The 18,097-nt window shown below is 43.2% G+C and overlaps 1 protein-coding gene across 2 annotated transcripts in view; it reads right to left on the bottom strand.

Moving 5' to 3' along the window:
- The window catches only part of PTCH1 (patched 1), a 65,883-nt gene extending 48,499 nt beyond the window's left edge, over nt 1-17,384 (bottom strand). Inside the window, exon 1 of one of the 2 annotated variants that reach the window (XM_058826558.1) lies at nt 16,944-17,384. Coding sequence is in view for 1 of the 2 variants with exons in the window: in XM_058826556.1 (XP_058682539.1) it covers nt 3,926-3,986 (61 nt within the window). In the remaining variant the exon portion in view is untranslated. Of the gene's footprint in view, nt 1-3,925; nt 3,990-16,943 lie in introns of those variants that run through there. The other variant, XM_058826556.1, reaches the window with a different exon arrangement.
- Nucleotides 17,385-18,097: the final 713 nt, after the last annotated feature.

Below are 18,097 nucleotides of genomic sequence, written 5' to 3'. Positions count from 1 at the left end.
AGCAATTCAGCAACCTTTTGGCAGTGACAGCTCAAAGCAATAGAATCATACCTCAAATAGTCATGGACATCTCACAAAATGTTTTTATTTTATGTCTTTGAAATATGTTAACCTTTTTGATAAACCAGGTGTATGGGTAAGTATCCCTTGCAGTGCTTACTTTATGGTCTGAGCAATAGCCAAGGCAGGGAACCTCTACAATCTGCAATACCTGTTATCATTGCAGCAAGAGGTATAGGAGATAAAACCTCCTTAAAACTTAGTGACCACATACAAAGACTGAATAATATTCCAGCATGTTCACCTGGGTCTCAGCCTCCACCAACCAACCCAAAAAGCAGCAGTGTACAGAGAAAGAGGCCAGACTTAGATGGAGAACAGATATCCCTCCTCCACCCTGCCTACTCACCCTTCAGCACCCTCTCCCTGCCAGGATGGGAACCAGAAAGGGACTTCATACCTCCCTCCCTGACACCCTGCACAGCCCATCTCCCTCAGCTTTGACTGCCTTTATGTGCTCTCTTCTACTCCACTTCCTCATGGAGTGCTGTTCCCATGTGCATCTCTGCAACACGTGTACACAGGTGTTACTCAAACACTAAGCAACGAAGCTGGTTTCAGTCCATCACAATGATACACAGGTAAACCAGTGAGACACAGTTCTGCCTCCCCATCCTAACTGAGTACCACGATCACAAGCACTCACACCTGCCACAGAGCAGATAAGAGCACCAGTGACAATCTGTTTTTGCTGGTAGAGAACACAGACTTCATGAGAAAAAAACACAGCAGCCAAATACTACTCACACAGGATTGAAACCTCCTTATAAACCTCTTATATATAAAGAGTTGAAGTTCTACTGCAGATACGAAGACCATCCTGTCTCTTACTGGGCACAGAAGAATAATGGCCTTTTGATTTAAAGCTTCCTGTTGCTCTTTAGGGAGCTATGTCTTCGTGTTCTCTCAGATGTTTGAGCTTGTCTAGTGCTGCTCTTTGTCAGCAACAGAATATAGTTTTTTCTGTACACAGACAGTTTTAGTCAGCATCCTGACAGAAGAGCAGGAAAGACAGCACCTTCCTCAGAATTATCATTCTTTAGGCCTGACAGGCAAAACCATTTGGTGGGAGAAAGTGCAAAACACCTTCTGGAAGTCCAGTAAGTCAGTAGCAGAAATGGGACTGGTTGGAATGTCCACTTGTTTAAACTTTAAAAACACCTTCTGCTTGTAGAGTCACAATTGCTATTGGTTTACATGGTTGATCTCTGAATGCATTAACTACTGTGAGACACTATATCTATCATGCATCTAAGGATGTATCTAATGATGCTAAGGACAGCTCTCATAAATCTATCAGGATCACATTATAAAAACGTAATGCAAAATAAAGACTTCACAGAAAGTGAATGAAACCGAGCTACCAAAAAAGTCTGTTGAGAAATGGTGAGCTTACAAGAGCTAGAACACAGAGGTTAACAATCAGCGTCTTAAAGAGATTACATGGTCATTCAGTGGGCTGTGCAGCAGCTCAATAAAAAAAAATTCATATTAATCACGTAACTAGACATCATCTGTACCAGCACTGCACTATAGGCAGTCAGAAATTGCATGCTGTGTCTGTCTAGGTTTTTTTGCACAGCATTTGCTGAATACACATTTCTTCATCTATATAGCACACATGGAGCAACTCCTGTGCCTGCCCAGGTTAAAACAGCCTGCACCCTACCATCTCTCTTCCCAACACACAGGCTGATACTCTACTCTTATCCTTCTCCCCATTTATACTGTCCAACAAAAGAACATCATCTAGAGCATCATCACATCCCAATGAGAACGTATAGAAACTTTAGGATAATGTAAAAGCAGTATGACCATCTCAACCATTTCTGTCACACTGAGAATAAGTTAACAACAGGCTCTTCATTTTTACTTTAAAAAAAAGGGTGGAAGGGAATGAAAAAAAAAAAAAAGGCAAAGATAAAAACTTACAAATGCCTAAAAAATAAATTAAAGTTATCAAAAAAATACCAAACAACAAAGCACTACAAAAGGTTGCTTTTTATCTCTCAAGCCATCATATGATACAAGTTAAGTTACTCCTTACATGTGCTAGGGACAACTCCAGTGTTGCTGTTACAAATTTCATTAATGCTGACACGATTATGAATAGCAACAATAAGAACACACATGAAAGTTGCCTTTTCATTCTGTCACTGTATGATAAAATTTAGAGCTGTGACAAGGACACAAAGCTGTCTGCATACTCAGGGAGAAGCCCAACAACAGCTGGCACTGCTTGTAGTGGGAAACCTTCCCTGCAAATTTAGGAGCTAAAACCTTTTCTTTCTAAAAATCAGCTAAAAGCCAGTTTTATGTGTATACCGCTGTATGGCCTATAGGCAGAAAAATATTCTGTCTGATTGGGTAAAACAGATAGACTGCTAAAGAAAATGAGACATTTTGATTTCTTGCTTGATGTCCATCTAGGTTGAGAGAGTGAAAAAGTGCAGGGAAAAAGCCAGCGAACTAAAATGAACAAATTAAACAACACAAACTGAAGAAAAAAAGCAAAACCAACATGCAACCAGCTTTGAAACATCCAATAATGTACAAAACTGGTATATGCAATTCCAGTTTTTCAATTAAACATAAAATGCAGTGGCTGCTTACTGAGCTGCGACACATGTCCTTGGTAACAGGATACAAGCTGTTCACCTCTGGGTCACCGTTTCTAATCGAGCCAGGAACAATAGTGACCACAAGTTGTTTACCATCTGACAGCTGTTTGCTAACTTATGTGAAATGAGTTGGTGGTCTCAGTCCATTTTCTACGGGGCAGGTGTCCGCATTATAGAATACCACTGTCACAACGGGCAACCTTGTTGACCAACCCAACAAAGAAACTGAGGACTGAACGGGCATGGAGAGCAAACTAGCCTTCCTTCCAAAAACATGGTCCCTTCAAGTCACAACTAAACCACAACTTTCAGTGGAAAAGCCCAACCACTGAATTTTATGGCTCAAGTAGCAAAGGAATAGTAGCAGAAGTGTCTCAGACGCTGCTTTTTTCCTAGATATCAAGGAGACTGCCTTCAGCAGCTAATATTGATTATTGCAATTCTCCCCAACAGTTTATGGTCACATAACAGTATAATACCCCATGAGGAGTAACCTGAATTTTTATTCTTCAGTAATTTAAGATAATAGCAAAGCACGCTTCATAACAGGAAAAAATCCCCAGTTGTACGTGAAAGTGGGAAAGTTTAGAGGAGTTCTGCTGAGAAGGGTATGTAAGGAGCTTCAAGGTTTAGAGTGAAGGATTTCAAAACAGCTGAATATAATTTCTTTAAGTTACTTTAGGTTGAATAAGAGCTTCTGCTGTGTAATATGTTACAAACAAATTTCTGTGTTGTTCCAAAGCAGTCAGCTTTCCTCTAGGCCAAACTTTTCATTTAACCTCTCAGTGCCCTTTCCTCAAATATGTAATTGTTTTCCTGTGTGGTTAAAAGCAGCATTTTTAGGTCTTTTCATCTGTACTCCTGGGATAGCACAAATTTCATCTGTACGCGGAGTAGCACAAAATTTGAATGCAATTTTTTTTTAAAGGAACAGTAAACAGCAATGCAAACAAATGCAAACAGCATCCAGAACCTTTTAGAGGATATAATTTCCTAAACAGCACTTTTAGGAAATAGCAAAACTAACACAGAAAAATTAAAGGAATGAACATGTTACAACACAGGGTACAGTTCTTTTCAAGTATTCTCTACCAGCTGCTTGCTGTACCATCTGTTGTTGCCTAAGCAGCTTCCTTCTGAATGGCTTTGCACTGAAGCAGAACTGCTCTCACTGCTGAACACAATCAGGTCAGGTCAGCGCTACCCCCAGCACCGAACCTGCTGCCTGTCACAGCTTCCCCCACCTCGATATTTCTTACTGGCCACCAGCTCCCGAGGCCGCGCTGCATCTGTCAGGAGGCCCATTTTTCATCGCTCTCTCGCCATTCACACCGAGCAGGGCAGAGCGCGTCTCACTTTGTGCGGGATGCACTCGGAGATCCCCGTCAGACACTCCGAGCGTGCGACCATATGGCCAGGTTTATGCCGGAGAAGGAAAGGTCGGGGGAAAAAGCCGAACAAATGGCCAAGCACACCCCTCAGCGAGGGTTTTATTTTCTGCTTTGTGCCACGGTGGCCGTGCCGGTGGGTTTTCACTGCGGAGCCCAGGGTCCGCGCTCCCTCTGGACGGGCGGCGGCTCCGAGCTCTGGGGCGGGAGGAGGCCGAGTGGAGCCGGCAGCCCCGCGGGGGCACACGGCGGGGTCCCCCCCGGAGCCGGCAGCCCCGCGGGGGCACACGGCGGGGTCCCCCTCCGGAGCCCCGGCAGCCCCGCCCTGCCCCGCCGGCCCCGGGGGCCGCGCACAAAAGCGCGCCCCGGCCCCGAGGCGCTGGTGCGTTCCCAACACCGCCGCTTCCCGCGGCATCTGCGCAGGGAAACACACATCGCTGGGAGCCACTTTCACGATTTTGTTGCGAGCGGGATTAGCTGGATTAGGGGCCGATTCATAAGGACCCCCTGCGGCTGTGAGGAAGTTTCATCACAAGGTCAGTGTGGTGTGAACTATATTCTGTCAACACCACCACTCCTTATAGCCGGCTACAAAAAATACAAAAGGGGGGGGGGGCGGGGGCGGGGGGGAAGGAGGAAATTGCAAGTGAAATATATGAATGAACAGTTTACAGCAACAAAAAGATTTACCGATTTCCCCCTCAAATGCTTAAAAAGATGTGTGCCCTTCAACGCTGCCTTCCTTTAAAACAAGAAACCTGTATTAGTCATTTTTAATTTATAAAGAATCTAGTGGTTTAGGAGGTGGGAGGAACCTGGGGAATAAGTGTAGCAACCCACACACAAAACCACAGAGGAACTTCTGGCACTTAGTCTAAAACCAGTCATGCAGCTCCAAGATCGTTGCACTATTGAGATTTTATTACATTTAATGCTGTCACCTTCAAGACTATTTAATTCCTACCCCCCTAAGTGCAGTAAGTAACAGAGACATTTTTTAAAAAGAGCCTTGGAGAAAGGAGAAGGTGAATTAAAGGGTTTTTTTGTTTGTTTTTGCTCTTTAAAGCATAATTACCCACCTTGTACTTCCCCCACCTCCCCCCGAGCAAGATTCCCCTCATCCCATCATAATGACATCACTCAAAGTCTGCAACACTTTTATAGCTGGCGTGATGCAAAATAAAATCTATAATGAAAGAGCGGGACTTTTGTTTTGCATGTGTAGTTTGGGGGGAATTTCGGGGGGGGGGGGCGGTTGGGGAGGGGGTTTAAGAGAAGTCCCTCTTGCACAGAACCAGGCTGTTCAATCAAAGCCTTATCTGTTATATTTCTGTCTTTCTCTTCTGTTTAGCGCATTCACCGACAAGAGAAAAGGGGCTAAAGCAATGGAGGCTTTGACCTGCAGCTGTAACACAATACTTTCGCACAGCCCTGTCGACCCCTGACATAAATTTTACACCGCAGCTGGCATTTACACACTTAACATTACCATATGTATAGCCTACTCTGTGCTAATTATGCTAATCACCTGTCTAACTCTCTGCTGCGAAAAATGGTTGTATTTAGCAGTCCACTGCCTACCAATACAGCTTACTGTGTGGCTGAAGTGTACATTCAGACGGCTCTGAATGGCAAGATTTTTCCACGTTGCTGGCTTCATTCAGACCGCAGAAAAATTTATTCAAGTCAACTGGTTTCGGTCCGCAACAAAAAAGTTACGAGAAAAAAGTGAGTGTGTTCCTGCCCTAACATTCTAAGTCTGCTTGCAAGCAAAATGATAAATCAATTGGTGTGGGAAACAAAAAGGGAGAAAGATTTCTTTTGCAAGCCATGTGAAACTGTAGCCTGCTAAAAAAAAAAAAAAAAAGAAAAAAAAAAAAAAAAGAAAAAGGTCATCCTATTTCCCCAAATCTCTAGAAAGAGCAGTTTAACAGATATTTACACCTGCTAGCAGTTCATTCTTTTACCTACAGTTGGAAGTCATGCTAAACATGTTTTAGGTTTTGTTTCTTGATCTTAATAATTTCTACTAGAATATTGCATTCTCTATTATCAACTGCTTAAACAGCATCGTCTGCTAAACAGCTAAGGCTTCTGTTTTCCTCTGACTATGGGAACCCTTTGAAAAGTCAGTGAAGACTGGTGTAAATGAAATCAGAATGAGGCCCATGTTGAGAGGCAAATAAGAAAAATGCCCAAGAAATACTCCGCAGAAGAAATGGTACAATAAAGTATCTCCTTTAAGTACTTTTTTTACCATTACAGAAAAGGTAACTTAGAAAGAAAAAAAATTAAAGTTGTAATGAATAAGGGGTCTTTTTAATGCTTAGTGTCAGCAGGAAGGGAAATGTTTAATTGAGTCCCTAAAGCTCCTCTTTCGTCTGAGTATCACACTGAGGAGAGTACACCAAGATCTGCACTGGGATTACATTCCTGAAGCTATTTAAATACAGTTTATCACACAAGTAAATTCCTATAACCCCCTTCTCCCCTGCACACACCCAAGGAAGCTATGGCAGTTCACAGATTTGTCAGATAACCAAAATGTAAATCTGATTATGGCATCACCCTTGGCAATTTCCTTTCAGATTAGATTTGTAGAACCTTTTTTCAACTACTTTTAAATGTTATGAAACGGCATGTTCATACCCAAAATAGAAGTATGTGCAAAAAAACCTTCTATACCCACTACAGCATCTGAATAAGGTAAGCACACTGGAAGGTAAATCATTGTTAATATACAGCCAAGGGATTTAATTAAAAACAAGAACAGCTCAGCAATGTTTATGTTCAGAAGGTTCAGTAACATACCCAGTCACAGCATGAGGTCAAGAAGATGCCTATGTCTGTGCCTTCCCAACTTCCCATTCTTTGTCCATTCTGTTTCCATGTGCAAGAGATTGCTGCTCACAATAAGGTAAAGTAACATGTTTTGCCTGTCACCAATGGCCTTTTAATATTTTACTTATTACATTGCCTACTTGACTACATTATAGACCCTCAGCCAAGACACATCTTGCTTTCTAGCATCTCAGTTGCAGTTTTCTGCTAGGCCAAAGCACTAATTTATCTGTGTTCTTCCAGCTCCAAAACACTGGTTGTGCAGCCAAAACCAGAAATAACACTACAACTACTGTTTATTTCAGAGCATGTGGATTTTCCCCTTTTCTGCCTTTTTTTTTTTTTTTTTTTTTTTTTTTTTTGACTAGAAGATGGACCACCCTGCTCTTATGGCACAGAACACTATTTACATTGCAATACTTGACTGTGTAATACATCTGGCATTTTTGGGCAGGATTCCTGAGCTAGGGGCCAGAAGCCCTTGAGCAATGATTTAACAGGGGAAAAAAATCATACAACTTGACTCAACAGTGCTCATTTCTAGTTTGCTGCACTTAACTTTTGATTACTGACTGAAAAGCAGAAATGCATCATAGTGGTAAACAAGAGAAGACTGTTTCTTTTAATTTATCTCACTGTTAATAAAAGAAGACTGTATTACAGTCTAAGGACTGAGTTCCAGCTTCAGGTATACAGGTGTACAATACTGCACATGTGCTTGCACATGAGCAAAACACATATGTTTCAAATACACAGTGATTACTTGTATATTTCAGGCTGGCATTAAGTTCACTACAATTCTCTAAAGAAGCAGCACCTTTGCAGAGTCAGGTCACGGTTCTCCTTCATTCCCTTACCTCTTGTATATTTTGCTCAAGCATTGAAATAGCTAAGTTTCCCAAAACCAAGCAGAAGTTAAAGCCAAGACACTCATTCTAAAAATCAAAATTAAAATTCTCCATACATCAAAACACGTATATGGTCAGCAGTTTCCATAAAGAACTTTTTACCTCATGAAACTACTACTGCTGCCAAAATCAGTGTGTTTATAGTAACAGAGATGATAGTAAATCAAAATAACAGAGCAAAACCAAGAACAAGTAAATTGTATTTACAGATATTAAACCAAGTTTACACAGTAAAAAATGAATCAAGAAAACTGTTTTCTTTTTAAATTCTGAATTAAAATCTACTCCTTTCAATTCCTTTCCATCTATTTTTACTGTACAATGAAAAACTACTCCAAAAAGTCAGTCAATTAACAGCAAGGGTGAACATAATTTATTGTATATGGTATTCATCAGTCATATTTGGCACAATCTGAGTGGATAATAAAATAGCACAGATTATGCAAAATTGTAGTAAAATATTTTCCCATTCTCCTTAATTCATGGGCACAAAAATGAAGTGGCCATTACAACATGGCACACATTCTCAGCATAGATATCACACCTTAAAGTACTGAGTTTTCTGTCATGAAGCACCATCTTGGGAATCTGCCACTCCAGCAAAGCATCAACAGTAGAAAATGGTACGGTTTCTTGAGTAATAAGGAATGTTGTGCATCTTTATTTTCCTGAACTCTGATAGGTGACTACATTCTTATTAAAGAACTGTCATGCAGACCTTAAGAAGTTTTACTGATTTCTTCAGGTATTCCCAGGAAGAGTAACTCAAACATAACTGGGGCAAAACTTCCTGCATACTACAAGACAGCAGAGATCAGAGAAATTTAAAGAACCAAAGGCTGAAATACTTCAGGAAAATAGGAAAATAAGTCAAATACTAAAGATAAATAAGGATGGCTGAGAAGATGCATAAAACTGTATAGTATATACAAGGAAGAATTAACTTCTTGATAAAATTCTGCACTCCAGATCCTGCTGAACTCCAAAATAGAGCAGCTAGAACCACATATATACACACGTTATCTGGAGACAGGAAAAGCACTGTGCCAAGGACTGGACTTTATTCCATATAGAGGAGAAAACACCTGACAAGTAACTGCCTGACAAGCTCTATAACAAAAACACTGTTTTAACCAATCAGAAAAAAAGCTAGCTGTGGGGCAAAGAACTTCACAAGCATGGTTCTACCTGAGTGCCTATAGGTTGAAGCAGGTAATTCATAGCTAAGTTTAAAAGATTGTGCATAATAGTCCAGGAGTGTGAAAATGAGAACATGTTCCATTAGACACCAAAAGGAAAGTAGTTGCAGACACATTAAAACCAGGATCCTAGTGGACAGAGCTCCAATAGGTCATAGGGAGGTCAATTTTGAAGGAAAAATCCAACTGAAATATAAACATGGCATTATGGAAACCAGACAAATCTTCCATAGCTTTGTCCAGCCAGCACTAATCTAGGCATCAGCTGTGGTGCATAATCTAAACAAAGGGATCAGTCGGTTCATACATCTGGAAGCTGTCATATTTTGGAGCCTCCTAACAGTTATGTGCAAGTGCAACGTTCACATGGATGCAACAGTCTTCAAATTTTGAGTGGTCAAAAACTGTTACATGCATATACTATATCATATTATGACTTTCTGGGGAACCACCAAAAATATTATGTAATGACAGGGCTTGGACCTCTTGCCACAAAAAAAAACCCAAAAAAACCCCCCAAAAAAACAAAAAACAAAAAAAACAAAAAAAAACCACACAAAAAACCCAAAACAAACTAGATTCAGGGTGAGCAGCTTGGGTTTACCTTAATGCATTCTATACTGAAAGCAAGCTTGAGCATCCACAGCTTTTAGAGTTCGTTCTTTCCTGAACCCACTAACTGCTGATGAATAATGAGAAAGGAAGGCCAGTTCTCTAGGAAAACAAGCAAGTAAACATAAAACCAGGCCACTTAGCAGGTGGCAATAGCTAGTAGTAAGTTGGCCCCAAACCACTCACCACCATATCCATATAGCACCACAATTTCAGCAGCAGCCAGCCCTACCAGCTGAGTTAGCTAGCGCCTTTGCTTACCTATGCTTCCCCTCTTCCTGCTCAGCAACAGCAGCATGGGGAATAACAATAAAGCAATGTTGCTCTCAACTATTCTATTTCACTCCAGGACTTCTGTACCAAAATCTGCAAGCTCCCCAGAACTACAGAAATGCCTTCAAACCCTGTTCATAAGAAGCAAAATCCCCAGAGCACAAGATGACACTCATAACTCAGAAGAGGAGGACAATGGCATAGCCAACGCGCTGCCCGGTTTAAATACACATTCCAGCAGAGAAAGAAATAGACCCTTCCAAACAATGATCTGTAGGGCACATTCTGGCAGGGCATTGGCAACACTGTTAAGTTTGGAAATAACAATGATGATTAATTTTCTCCAGCCTTGACTAAATTAAATGACTCTGAAGCCTGAAAGGCAGAAAGAACCATGCAACAATGCACTTAAAGCTTAGAGGGGTGCTAATTCTAGAGAAGGAGCTTCTCTTTACCATCTCTGAAAAGGTTAACACATGGGCAAAGTTAGTCTACTCTGGCTTTGTACATGGATAAGGCCTGGTCACACTAAACTCATCCCGAGTTTTGCCACCATTCAGTGAATTCAGGATTTCACCCTCTATCTTTTTAATGGCCAAAGAATGGTCACAGGCAATACCTTCATTAAAACTCTTACAGATAAGAGGAATTTTATGTACTGAAGCTGATGGGATTTTTTTACGTACAAACTTTTCATCAAGGAGCACCAAGTCCAAGCAATTATGTGGATGCCTCTCAAGATGGAACTTAACAGAGGCCTCCAGTGATTTTGAACTTAATAGCAGGCTCTTGAAAGATGACAATCAAATAAACATCCCTATATGTAAACCTTTAAACAGCTTTTCCTAATAACTTTCAATACACAGAAAAAGAGGGAGTTCAAATTCAAAGGAATGTAACACCCACTGCCCTGATATTTTTACCCACAAATACAATGGAAATATTACAATTTGATGTTATTTTTCAAAACAGTAGCATGAAATACTTTTGTGCTTTATCAGTAAATACTAAAATAAGCATGTTGCTCAGATGACCATCCTTCAGCTCTCGTGTGGGCAAAAAAAGAAATGTAATAAATAATCTTGCTGAAGTCAGACAGAAGAGTGGCTTGGAAATTTTCGGGGGGGGGGGGAGATAAACACCTTCCAATGAACTTTCAATATGTGCTGAGGAATGCATAACAGTGTAAGACAGCATTCAAGGATAAGTAAACTCTTATGCCACCTCATTCACAGGAAACTAAATGAATTTGGTGATGTGATCAGAAACAATGTCTTGACTGCCACGGAGTCTGCCAACATCCATTGTGACAGTCTGAAGAGCAGAGTAACTTCTGTCATCTATACCATGACATGTGGTGATGCAGGAGCAAGCACATCTGAAACAGTACTCCCCTGCTTCTGTCCACAAATGATTATGTTTGTGGGAGAAAGGAATTGTACTTGACTGGGTCAAGTCCCACTAACTGTACTCAAAGCAAACATGTTTCTTCAGCCCACTCACATAAATTTGTCTCCTTGAAAAAACAAATTCACACAGATTTGGTCTGCAGATCTGTTCTGTTACTATACTTTCTTGCTTCTCTAAAGAATACTAGTGTGAAGTTAACTGGTGCCTTTAGGCAGAACTTAAGAACAACTTTTCTCTCCTGCACTTAATCTTGATGGGTTAAGAAAACTGAGAATCTGTGGAAATAGTGGTTCCTGCATCACTCACACACTTCCTTCATTTTCACCTCATTCTTAAGTTGCATGGGTAGATTAACATATTTTAAGAAGGGTCAGCCATAAGTACAATAGAGCAACCTGATTTTTGTCCCTTAAGAGAAAAAGGAAATAATACTACACATAGCTCAAATCTTGACTTACAAAGTATTTCTGCTGTACATACTCAGTCCTAATTCACTTACAATTAGAACACATTCACTTTGTTCCACATACCTGAACTGAACTATGCAGCTTCTGAGGCATTCCCTGCAGGATGTCCTACCTATTTGTATCATCCACCCTCTTCCTTCACACTGGCTTAAAGAAGGAGCTTTGCATGTTAGAGTTCGGTTCAAGCTCACAAAGCTTCGCAAAGCTTCATGAAGAGGGCTACTTAAGGAGGGAATAATTTGACTGAGCTTCATCTAGTGCAAAAAGTAAAGAAAGCAAAAAAGGAAGGAAAGAACAGCATGATCTTTGACCACATAAGGAAGAAAACTAATGAAAAAAGCGAGGAGAAAAAAATACCAAGAGAATGGTAACATGAAATGGATTATCACAGCACAAGACTAGACCATCTCTCCCGTTATAAGCTGCTCCAATTAACACCATTTACAGTAGCCAAATTACTACCATTGCAGTAGCCAAATTTCAAGCTTTGTTTAACAGAACCTTCTCTGAAGCCACAAAACTACCTTCTTTCAGAAGCAGAAGCTGTGAATTTACATGTGTGACTGCTGTTGACACACTGGGTCTTAGACTGCCTATTAAGAGTGGAAGCAAATAAACATAAGCAGTTATGAGCATGATTTCCACCCAGAGCACTCTCTAGCTATGAATGGACGATTCTAAAAGCACACGTGTCCAACAAAAATTCAGTCACTGAGGAAATCAATGCAAAGCCTTTTTTCTCTCTCTCTCTGTATAATGTATAAAGATTCTAAACAGTCTCCACAACTCCAGGATGCATGGACACCCACATACAGCAGCTCAATTCAAGCTGAGTAACAGAACTGCCATTAAAATGCCAGTCTAGAATTTGTCTGCCCGAGCAGACAAGCCCACACTCCAGCAGCAAGTTATGCACACAAGGATGATAGATCTGTTCATGTGCTGAGAAGATACAGGTTTATCTTTTATACAGGCAAAGATAACTGAGAGTAAGTCTACAAGACAGCAACACAGACAGAGCCACTGTGGGACACAGAGTAATAACTGAAGTATCCTGAACAGCAGCCAGAAAAGTACTATGTTTAAAAGAGCCCCCCTCCAAAAAGTTACTCTATAACACTTAGTTCCAAGAAACAAACTGAGAGGAAGGCCACTTTGATAGAAGACTCAGAGAAGGCCAAGGTTAGCATAAATTCCAAAAGAGGAAGACTACTACAGGAAATCTGAAAGAATGATGTTTTGAAGATGTCTCTCAGAAAGTTTGCCTACCAGGTGAGCTTCTAAACCTATGTAAATATTTCAGCCATAACATCTGCAGGCTCTGACTATTAATCACTCAGCTTGGAATGTGCATGATCTTAAAACTCATTCAAAGTTCACTCTTTGTTAATTAATTCTGTTATGGTTTTAAAGCAGCAATTTACTTCCAGCAAACTTTAGTGCTGTTTTATGTTCCATGGTATTCAGAAACACACCATATCAAATTTGCCTCTTTAAGTAAATGCTGCCAATTTCTTCAGCAGTAATAATTGTAAAAAGTTTCAGCAGATCAAAACTGTTACTTGAAATATATGAATCTACACAGCACATACAAGACAGTCCAGGGATCAGGCCTAGCCAGAATGGGGTTGTGAAAGACAGGTGCTGCCTGACCAACCTCATCTTCTTCTACAACTTAGTGGATGAGGGAAAGGCTATGGATATTGTCTACTGTCTAACTTTAATAATGCCTTTAACACTGTTTCCTACAGCACTGTCCTGGAGATACTGGTTGCTCATGGTTTGGACAGGTGCACTGTTTGCTGGGTTAAGAACTAGCTGGATGGCCAGGCCCAGAGTGAGTTACATCCTGTTGGTGGCCAGTCACTGGAGGGGCTCCCCAGAGATCAGTGATGGGACAAGTCCTGTTTAGTATTTCTATTGATTATTTGGATGAGGGGTTCAAGTGTCCCCTCAGTCAGTTCCCAGATATCACCAAGCTGGGTGGGAGCGTCAATCTGCAGGAGGACAGGAAAGCTCTGAAGAGGGATCTGGACAGGCTGGATCAATGGGTCAAGGCCAAGGTTATGAGGTTCATACCATTTTCACCATAAAAAGTGTCCTGGCCTTGGGTCACAACAACTCCATGCAGGACTACAGACTGGGGCGGGGGGAAGAGTTTCTGGAAAGCTACCCCAAGAAAAAAACCTGGGGGTGCTGAGCATGAGCCATCTGTGCCCAGGTGACCAAGAAGGCCAATGGCATCATGGCCTGTATCAGCAATAGTGGCCATGATGGGAGGCAGTGACTGTCCCCCTGTACTCGGCGCTGGTAAGGCCACACCTTGAATTCTGTGTTCAGGTTTGGGCCCCTCGCCACAAGAAAGACACTGAGGTGCTGGAGCGAGTCCGGAGAAGAGCAATGGAGCATGAGCCCTATGAGGAGCAGCTGAGGAGCTGGGGTAATTTAGCCTGGAGAAGAGCACCCTTGGGAGGGCCTCATCTCTCTGCACAGCTACCTGAATAAAGGATGTAGGCAACAAGTGACACGATGAGAGGTAATGGAGGTTTAGACTGGATAGTAAAAAAATTTCTTCACAGACAGGACTGTTAAGTGCTGGAACAGGCTGCCCCTGAATTACCATCCCTGGAGGTATTTGAAAGGTGTTTAGATGTGACATTTAAGGACATGGTTCAGTGGTGAACACAGAGGTGCTGGGTTAGCACTTAGATCTGATGATATTATAAGTCTTTTTCAACTTAAACAATCCTATGATTCTATATTTGGCCAGAACTGCCTAGTTCATCCAAACTCTCAGTAAACTAAAGGTAAAAGGTAAAGTGAGACAGCCTTAACAAACAGAACAATTCACCTTCTGCTCTAAGAAACTTTGAGCTGAAGAGTCCCTTAATGTGCCAACCTCCATGGAGTGTACTTTAAAGCTGTTAGGACCAGTTGCATGTAAGTGCAGAAGAACAAGTTTGGTGCTGCTTTGCACTTCTGCATAGGAAGAATGGCATTTTGTATGCTATCTCTTCCTGTATGTTCTATCTCAAACTCTCAATCTGTACTCTTGTTTGTAGTTTAGCAACAAAAATATGGCACTGCTATCTGTTAGGTTTAATTGTGTAACACCCTGGTTTATGAGCAGGACATGTACAGAGTTTCTATCAAGAAAGCACATTTTAGCAAGCTCTTTTATGTGAATGATCATATTGTGCTAGAATAGGAAAACCAGAAATTAATTTAAATTAAATCTAGAATATTTTATTTCACCTTAATCTGCTAGCCTTTGCTGGCTAGTTTTGAAATGCAAGGGTTTATTTCTAAATGCAGAATTTTAACTTCTTTGTAATGAAAAAATGAAACTAAATGGATATGAAATTACATAGGTTAACTGTCAAACTAGCTGCATTATGAATTTATCTTGGCTATAAAAACCTCAGAGATCAATTTCCACTAGATTCTGTACTAGGGACTTCTTCCCACCCCTTCCCCATAACAATAATGACATGAGAAGAGGCCAGCACAGCTATTGAACCAAGCAACTCTTTTGCAGATCCTATTTATTTTCCTTGAGAACTGCATCTTTACTGCCAGGCCAGTCACTGAGGCATGATCAGCAAGTATCATCTTGGTATTACAAGGCTACAAAAAGCAGGTGTCATTAATTGAATAAGATCACCATTCCAAGCACATGACCACCAGTAACATCAGGATAATAAATGTCAGCAGAGCATGGGGATGGAGCTGCAGCCACATATTAATTTACCTAACACAGAAAAGCAGAAACAAAATACCTAAGAGCAAAAACTGATAAAAAACTCTCCACAAAAACCTCACAGTGAGTTTGGAAAAAAACTAACAGTGAAGAAAAACAAGATTCACAGTAATTTTCATTAGTATATAAGGTACTGTAGCTAGTGACTAGTGCAAACTCTGACTGCACATCTGCCTACAGATGGGACCCAGTAGTGCCTTGTTCTGTTTCTCAAGCAGAATTGTATTTTGGGCTCCTTGGACTACACTACATGGACCAAAAAGAGGCCATTATTTTCCACAACAGAAAAAAACTATCACTTACTAAATGACCCGCGAATCCCATCGTGACACCAAATCTGCAAAGACGGACTCCTACCCTATACGCTCTAATTCACCTCGGGCAGGACAGACCACCTTCAGAACAGGCACCGACTTTGTTTCCACTCAGCACTAGCTTTTCCACACATACACGGACAGAGAGCTATTTAGTAATGATTATTTATGCAGCCTCCCATATTAACTTTTATAAGCCAAATTCTGCTGCAAGCTACTTTGACATAAACCTAGAGTAGTAATTGCTGCAGTCAAGGAACTCTGTTTCCACATCGACCCAGCAGCTAACGGGGAAATGTGATCTTTAATAAATAGTACTTTGCCCCAAGACAAAAATAAAAGGGGGGGGGGGGGGGGGGGGGGAAGCGAGAAAAAGATTTAAAAAAAAAAAAAAAAGAAAAAAGAAAAAAACACTCCAGCAGGAATTACACCTAAACCCCAAACCCGCGGCAGCCTGGAGCCATGCCTCTCAGCGCGGGTGCCCCGCCCGGCTGGCTACCCCGCTCCGGGCTCCGTCGTGGGTTTTTGCGTCTTTTGTGGGGGGTTCTTTTTGTTATTTTTTTTTTTCGGAGGGCGTCTGGTTTTGGTTGTGGGGTTGTTTTTTCGCCCTTACTCTCTCTCTCTCCTCTTTCCTATTTTCCTTTTTTTTCCAGCGCCGAGGCCCGCGCCCCCCCCCAGCTGAAAGCTGTCCAAGCCCGGGACCACACACAGGCTCCCGCCCCGCCGCCCGCCCCTCCCCCGCCGCGGCCGCGCGCACTCCCAAAATGGCGGAGGGGACGCCTGCCGGCAGCGCGGCCACTTCCCACCGCCGGCGGGGACGCGGAAACCCGTCGCCCGCAGTTCGCCCGCACTGCGACGCGGCTCAGAGGCGAGAGCACGGGCGGCTAGAGACGGGCTGTCCCGGTGGCCCTCCGCCGAATGCACGGCCGGGCCGCCGCGGCCCCCCGCGGGCGGAGGAGTAGTACGCGCCGCCCGGGGCTGCGCGCCCCAGCGCAGGGCCCGCCTTCCCCGCCGGCGGCCGCTCCTCCTGGGCATGCCGAGCTGCCCTACCCGGCCGGCAACAGAAAACAGGGGTACCCCCGGGACTTACCTTCCACCCACAGCTCCTCCACGTTGGTCTCGAGATTAGCTGCCCTTAATCCTACAGCGAAAGCCCCAAATATCAGGAGGCCGACAACCAAAAACTTCCCGCAGTTTTTCTGAATGTAACAGCCCAGTTTAAACAACAGTCTCTGAAACTTTGCTCGCAGCCACAGCGGCGCTTTCCGTCCCGTCGCCTTCCCCCCTGAAAAGCAAGAAGAGGTCAGTAGTTGGGGGCTGCGGCAGCCGGCAGAAGTGGGGAGAGCCCCTCAGCCCTCCCACGAGCGGGACAGCTCGTGTCCCTCGGGGCGCAGTCCCCGGAGGAAGGATGGAGCGCCGCGAGCAGCTCAAACAGGCATCCTTCCGGCAGGGCCCTTTACCCGGCGGCCCTGCCGAGCAGCCACCCTCGAGCACGAACACGGGGTCAAGGTGTACCTGTTGGTAGCCGTTCTTTCCCCAGACCAACACGCGGGTTTGGGGGGTGACAACACCGCGTCGGTCCCCGGGCCCTCGCCTGTGCTGCCCATCACCACACTCTTGTCTGGCCCGAGGCACCGGCACCAGCTCGGGCTGCAAAGCATTCGCGCTGGGGAAACCTATGGCCCCAGGGAAGCAGGAACCACTTCCGATGAACCTCAACAACCACAAGAATGAGAAGTCCCTTTTCCTGTTCTACTTGGAACCCCAGAATGGCTGGGAAGGAGAGGTGGGGGGATTGTGTGACAGACAGTGGGTAGCAGTGGCCGTTTCCCCCACTCCCAGATCCTAGCAGGGGCTGAGGCAAGACCCACGTGGTGAGCAGCGCTGTAAGATCTGCAGTAATTCATTTCCATAGAGTTTGGAGACGCTGTGTGATCTGAATTAGGAAGTAGAGCAGCCATCTGTAAGTTACGACAATATTTGTGAACGGAAGAGGGCAGCCACATGGATTTTTTTTTTTTTTCCTCCTCCTTTCCCTCTTCTTACAAAGCCTAGAAATCCGCTCCCTGAAGTGAAACCATCCCTGGCAGCAAGGCAGCTTTTGGGGATTGTTTACTTTGAACATTTTTTGGCCGGCGGAGATTGGCGGCCGGGGCCATCCCCCCGCCCCGCCCGCGCCGGCACCTCCAGTCGTCCGCTTGGACCGGCGCGGTAGGGTTAAGGTGCCAATTTGTTTACGGCCCT

This window comes from Poecile atricapillus, chromosome Z, assembly GCF_030490865.1.
Source record: "Poecile atricapillus isolate bPoeAtr1 chromosome Z, bPoeAtr1.hap1, whole genome shotgun sequence".
Taxonomy (NCBI): domain Eukaryota; kingdom Metazoa; phylum Chordata; class Aves; order Passeriformes; family Paridae; genus Poecile; species Poecile atricapillus.
The sequence above is the reverse complement of the archived record's forward strand: the minus strand, read 5'-3'. Positions and strand labels throughout refer to the sequence as shown.